The sequence below is a fragment of the Arachis hypogaea genome, chromosome 9 (assembly GCF_003086295.3).
Source record: "Arachis hypogaea cultivar Tifrunner chromosome 9, arahy.Tifrunner.gnm2.J5K5, whole genome shotgun sequence".
NCBI classification, from domain to species: Eukaryota; Viridiplantae; Streptophyta; class Magnoliopsida; order Fabales; family Fabaceae; genus Arachis; species Arachis hypogaea.
In genome coordinates, this window is record NC_092044.1 from 86,618,499 (window position 1) to 86,625,100 (window position 6,602).

General features: G+C 36.1%; 1 protein-coding gene across 14 annotated transcripts; it reads right to left on the reverse strand.

Annotated features, from left to right (window-relative positions):
* Window positions 1-780: 780 nt before the first annotated feature.
* LOC112711165 (U-box domain-containing protein 43) lies at window positions 781-5,217 on the reverse strand. Of its 14 annotated transcripts, none has more exons than XM_025763745.3 (5): window positions 4,818-5,095; window positions 4,652-4,682; window positions 3,067-4,352; window positions 2,629-2,947; window positions 781-2,523 (listed from the first exon to the last, which is right to left on the reverse strand). In XM_025763745.3, exons 3-5 carry the CDS (start codon window positions 4,294-4,296, stop codon window positions 1,031-1,033), a joined length of 3,042 nt encoding a protein of 1,013 aa, XP_025619530.1. In that variant the 5' UTR covers window positions 4,297-4,352; window positions 4,652-4,682; window positions 4,818-5,095; the 3' UTR covers window positions 781-1,030. The 14 variants fall into 14 exon arrangements, with proteins under 14 accessions (XP_025619530.1, XP_072059240.1, XP_072059241.1 ...); XM_072203139.1 differs by having other exon boundaries at window positions 3,067-4,381; XM_072203140.1 differs by having other exon boundaries at window positions 3,067-4,381; window positions 4,652-4,685; window positions 4,818-5,031.
* Window positions 5,218-6,602: the final 1,385 nt, after the last annotated feature.

Sequence of the window (6,602 nt, forward strand, 5' to 3'; positions counted from 1 at the left end):
AAAATCCTTTCTGGCCAAACATTTTTTATTTTATTTTTATGTATTGCTAGAAAGAGGAAGAAGGCTTACATAATTATTTTGTTGGTATATGTATTCTTGATAACGATTTTTGTTGGTATATATATTCTTTGATTTTTCACATGTATTTTCTTTTTTTTTATAATTTTTTTAATTTGACAAATTAAAAATTAATTTATCGTAAATTTAAATTATATTTAAGAGTTTAATCTTTGTAAATAAATTACTATATATACAAAATAAAATTCAACTTTTCGACATTTATTTAAATCAGCCTAAATTAAGTTGTTCACCTGTATTTAATTTGTACTAAACAGGCACAGGCACAGACACATGCACAGGCACTGATTGGCCTTTTGGGTAATCCATCAGAAATAATGGAACATGTGCCAGCTCATTGCCTTGATTGGTCTAAACTCTATCGCGAAGTGTAAATGTGTTCCCACCTGTTCATTACTCAAACTTCAAAGAATAATGGGAAAAAAAGAAATTTGTAATATGTATGAAAGCCTTTGATTTCTTTTGCTACCTAAGCTTTTATATAAATGTAAGGCTGGCTAAGTTGCTAAGGCGTGGTCCATTGCTAATTACTTTTTACTGATATGTATGATTGTATGGCAATGATATTCCCATTCAACATTATTTTTTCAAGATAATTGAAAATTTCAACCATATGTGAGGAAAGTACAAATATCACATTTGATCATCTACACTTCTAGCAGATTTAATTTGGAAACTAATTAAAATTTTCAAGTTGAGGAATTTACTTTTAAATAAAAGTTCCTTGATTTCTAAGTTGTAGTACACATTACACATAATGGACTTGAAAATTTATAAACAGACAAAGTGTACACTTATTAGTTGGCCATTGCCAAGATTACAAGAAAGAAAATGAGGTAACATGAACTCAGATAAATCCAAACAGAGGTGAAAGGAAAAGTTTGAAGTGTAAACTGAAGTCCTTTATCTGTTCCAACATTTTCCCTCCAAAACACCAAGTGGCAAATGAATTTCACTCCGGAACACCGGAGATTGCAGAGGACGATGACCTCGAATATCGCTCGAGCAAAGATAGTACCTTAGCAGCCTTCCTTCTAAGGTGGCCATCTCCATAGATATTCATGCCAGTGATTCCAATTAGCCTCAACCTGGCTGTTGTTCCATAATACTCCACCATTTCCTTTGACACAAAGACCTTTTCTAATAGTCCTAGAGCTTCAGCTTTGAGAGAATCAGAACCCCAATTCAGAATCTCCAACAAGGGTGTTATTGCATTGTTCTTATGCAGGACTATGGCTCCTCTCTGAGGAAAATCCTCCAAAACCAATGTAGAAAGTGTTTGAATTGCTTCATAAGCAGTAGCATGAACCTCTCCGTGCAGTAATTTGATCAATCCAGGTAAGGCATTTGCTTCAATAAGGCAGAATGTGGTGGCAACACTGCATATGCTTCCATGCGCCAAGCATAAGGGAACTCGTGACGACTTGAAAAACCAGCAGCTGGGCGATTTAGAAACAATTGTGAGCTTTGGAGTGCTCATTGATAGATCAGCAATGAATGCTGCTGCTCTTGCCTTTGCTGTGACAGAACCAGTGTTGAGAAAGTTGACAAGTAGAGGATATATCCCTCGTTTAACAAGATCGCGCTGCGACTCGATATTTGTAGGATCAGTGAATCTAAAGAGTGCACTCAGAGCATTTTCCTTGGCTTCCATTGTACCAGTTCTCAATATGCTTATTATAGCATCAAGTCCACCTAATTCAATCAACTTCATAGTGAGTTCTCTTTCTGATTTAGGCAGGTTTGCAAGTAATCCGGCCGCAGCCATCCTCACATTGTCATTCTCATCATTCTCAAGAAAACCAATCAAGGCTTCTAGCCTTCTAGGCCTGAAGAGATACTCAACTACTCCATCCGGCTCGTGCTGGGAGAATAGAAAGAGCAAGTTTATTGCAGTTTCTCGGATTTCTGAATCAGAGTCATCAAGAAGTGGAAGAATTAGAGAGACACTATTGGCTGCAAGAATTGCCTTCTTAATTAAATCAGTCTCAAACTTGCAAATGCCTAAAAGAGCGCGCAGCGCAGGCTTGCGAAAATTGTATCCAGTGTTGAAACTCTGCTGCAATGCTAGCAAATTGGTGATGATGGAATCTAACTCAAGTTGATTCCCTTCTCTGTCAACAAACAAGTCTATTCCATCTTCATCAAAGGAAAGCTTCTCCAGGATTTCGCAGCATTTGATAGTAATGAATGTCCTCATCCGCGTTGAGAATGTTAGATCTAGAATCAAAGGAACACCTCCAGATTCTGCGATTATTCTCTTGTTTGGAGGACATCCTGCTAGTTTAACCAGTGCTGATAGTGACAAGTCCTTTGATTCAATGCTTCCACATAGCATTTCTAGAAGAGGAGGTATAACACCTTCCTCACCAAGTTCTTTCAACTCTAACAGGTTTAACTCCAAGCTTACTATGCCTTTCACCATTCCTAGTCTCGAATCTGGTTCTGTTAAGACAAACAATCACAAGTATATTTGACGGTTTACACAAACTATAATCATTGTAAATTACATGTATCATGTATGTGTGTGCATAATTACATTCATGTTACCTTGAATCATGCGATCAACGAGGGGTTTATACCAGCCAAATCTAGCAGCAGTTGTAATACTTTCCTCATTTATTTTGAAAACTTCCATCAAAATCTTTTCTGCTGCCTCGGCTGAATCGTTGTCTGATCCCTTTAGAAAGGTGACAAGGAAAGGAATTGCATTCTGATTCTGAGAGAGTTTTTTGCAAAAGCTTTTGTTCCAACCGGACCGCCCTTGAAGCAACTCGTACAGCAGATCGATTGCTGCCTTTGAAGTGCTAGAATCACCCCCTAAGCAACAAATAATCTGATCCCATCCTTGAGATTCAGCCACCTTCTCCTATAAAATTGCCTTTAAATTAGTCTTGATGATTTTGCATAAGATAAGGAATACAAGGAATCAAGAATGAACAGAAATGAAACATGAAAGTAGCATTCAACTTATCCATATTGATTTACCTTGTTTCTTGCATGTCCCTCTACAACATCTTTCAGAGTAATCAGAATCTTCAACTTGGCTTCTTTATAATTAGAGTTTCCAAGGATAGAGATAACAACATCCGTTACCCCTCCAATAGAAATCCAATCCTTGTTAATAGAATTTTCTCTCATAAGGGCCTGAATTAGGCTCAAAGACTCATGCACATCATAATTTGTGATCAGATTTTCCTTGATAGACCTTATAACAAGACAATAATTAAGTTCTCTCCATTCTTCTATGGATTGTCTTAGTGGAATGTTAGACCTCAGGGTAGTTTCTTCAAGAACCTCGTTTGTTTCTGGATCTGTTCGGTTCCCATTGTGAAACCAATCTTCAATGGCAGATCTCTCACATGTAGTACCAGTACAAAGGCTAACAGGATCAACCATAACCACGCCGGTTATCGAGCAGAGGAAAGGATTGAGTGGTAAGATATATCTTTCCCTTGAATCATACCTTTCTATGACTTGAACTCTTTCAAAGTATTGTTTCTTCACTCCTTCATAGTCCCTTGCTGCATCAGCTCTAGAGAGTAACTCAATGATCTGCTCCAAGAAAATGTACTCGGCTCGCTCTTTCCGGCTTGCAGCTTCTTCTTTCTCCTTCCTAATGCTGGCTAATTCTTTGCTTATCTCTGAAGGCTCCACAGGCACGCCAACGGCTCTTGCTATTTCCTCAAGCATGTCATTTGCGAAAGCCTGATCGAGTTTCTGTTCTCTAAGTGCATAATCCAACTTCTCAACAATCTGAAGCTGCGACCGCGAAGCCTCAAACTCCACTCTTTGCATCTCATTCTGCAGCCTATCAACCTGATCAGAGATTCTTGTTAGGACTTCAGTATTCGCAAGCGAAAGTGCAGCCAGAGACTTGCCAATATCTCTTGTGACTTGCTCAACCTCCCCAACTATGTATCTGCACTTAACCAGAAGATAGAATCTGCCACGGTTCCTGTACTTTTCGACCAAATTGTTAGCCCTTTTGACATCTGATTCTAGTGATTCCAAAGCAGCCCTTGCAGCTTGAGATTCATTGAGCTCTTGAAGCTGTAGTTCTTTCAGAACAGGCTCAATATCAAAGAGATGTTTTGAGAGGATTTTGAAACTTTCTTTGCCTACAAGAACATTGGCCGCTGCATGAGCCGTTTTCAAGACCTGGTTGGTTAGCACTGCCAAAATTGTGCCTATTGGTATGATCTCAAGTCCTACCATACTCAAATTTCTAAACTCGGATCACGCAAGCCAAACAAAATTGAATCTACTCTTCCCTGCAGTTGAATTCCTCTTAGTCAATCCTCTGATTCAAAATAGAAAGAAATGGAAATTCTGCATCATCTCATTAATTCTACAGCAAGCATCTTTAATCAAACTATGTACATCATTCTCTATGCAATAAAAACCATGCTCCATACATGTGACTTTTTAGGCAGTTCCTGGTTACAGCTAACAACATAAGCCTGAATTAAGTGAGCAATCAAAGTAATTTTAAAACTAAAATACTGTGCCAAAGCGGCAAATAACACAGGGGACTTTGAATTGAAAATTAAGAAAAATGATTTTAGATAACCTTTAAAGCCGTAAAAGAGAAATCCAATGAACTGCTGCAAGAAACGGAGTTAAGTAATTAGCACTGGTTATTAAGCCATACCATATGCCTTTTATATATAAAAGTAAGCAAAACCAAGTCATAATGGTTTCTCTTAATTCAATTCAAAGTCATGCACAATACGCACATCATTACTATGATAACAGTGTCATTCGGTTGCAAGGAAGAATTGAAGAAGATGAAGAGTGTGGTAGACCTGCCTTACATATATCATAGAAGCTGCAAAGTGTATGCATGTGTGGACTGGGGAGAGAAAACTCGGAGAATAATGAATTGAGTGTTGTTTGGAGAGAAGACTTGAATTAGTCAATGTTTTTTTCCCACAAAATGCAAGGAAAGTTGTAGAGCATACAAGTCTTCGTCTCAAAAGACTAATTTCTTTTGTTAGTGTCCACTCAAAAGACTAACTATTACACGGTTTGAAAAATTGGCCATATATAAGTTTACTTGAATGCAACCTATGTGTGAGTGTGTGACACAAATTCCCACTACCCACATGTACATTTTCTTTTCCTTGAAATTTGGTTACGAATTATTTGTTGGCGAGTTCTACTGTCATAGGAGGAGATATCTTCTGATCTGCTGCTGGTCAATGAGTCGTTACATGTATAAGATAAGATTTGAATTCTCAATACCTACTTGAACAAACGAGTGATTTGACCACTCGACTAATACAAATTGATTTATTACTAATTAATTTTAATACAATAAATTAGTGGATGCTTAATAACGGGCCTCTATTCATCGGGTTAACGTAGTTTTTGTCCTTTCTTGAGAATAAAAAAGCCTTAGTTTTATAGTTTTAAAAAAAGGTATAGTTAAAATAACTATAAGTCTTTGGTGTTATTTTTCTTTTCTCTTTTGTTTGAGACATGTGATGAGGGTTGGGTTACATACTGATTTAAAATTTTGCAAGTTAAAAACACAAGATTCATTATGAGTATAGTCCTAAATCGGTAACTAATTCTATCAAAGTTTAGAAAATTGTCACAATTCAAATCAAATACTAGGAATTTTAAATCTCGGGTTGTTCTCTCACGAAATTGCAGTCGGATATACGTATCATTAGCTTTGAGGGATCGGAATTTTGATATCAATTAACAAGAAATATAAATAGTAAGAAATTAAAGAACAAAGTGTCGAGTTTAAAAAACTAGAACATGATAAAAAGGGTAAATCACCTAAATAAAATAAATAGACCAAATGTTCACCCAAATGCAACAATTGAAAATTGATTACTTACTTGTCCTATTTTTACTCTATGTAAACGTGGAACCCCTTCTATTTTTTTTTTTAAAAATATGTAAACCGTGGTACCCCTTCCACGGTTAATGAAGGAAAGTATGTGGACATAAATCGTGGTATCCCTTCCATGGTTTATGAGTAGCTATATATATATATATATATATATATATATATATATATATATATAATCTGCGATACTAAGTGACGGATTATATTGTTGGGAGTTAGAGTTGTTGGAGGTGAGAGCATTTGGGAGAGAATTAAGGGGCATCGAAACTCTCGTGTGGTGGGGTCATGGAAGACCAAGATCGTATGTACCGATTGAACAGCATTGCTCACGTGGCTGAAAACATCAACCAAGAGGTTAGTTTTTTATATGTTAAAATTTCATTAGTACGGAGTTAATTTTTTTTTGTTAATTTATGTGTTAGAGTGTTATGTGTGCTTTGTGTCATTTGTAAGTAATTTATGGTGTAGTGATTTGCACGTAAAATTTTGATTAGTATCGAATTAATTTTTTCGTTAATGAACCATATTTTTTTAAAATTTGGTTAGTTTCAAATTAATTTTTTCTTTAATGAACTGTATTTTTTTAAATTTTGATATGTATCGAATTAATTTTTTCGTTAATGAACCATATATTTTTAAAATTTCATTAGTGTCGAAA

Coding starts and splice junctions, on each gene's coding strand:
- LOC112711165 (XM_025763740.3), bottom strand. CDS start 4,296: ATGGTAGGACTTGAGATCATACCAATAGGCACAATTTTGGCAGTGCTA. Junction 2,948..3,066: donor AGGGACATGCAAGAAACAAG/GTAAATCAATAT, acceptor GCAATTTTATAG/GAGAAGGTGGCTGAATCTCA. Junction 2,524..2,628: donor CGTTGATCGCATGATTCAAG/GTAACATGAATG, acceptor TTGTCTTAACAG/AACCAGATTCGAGACTAGGA.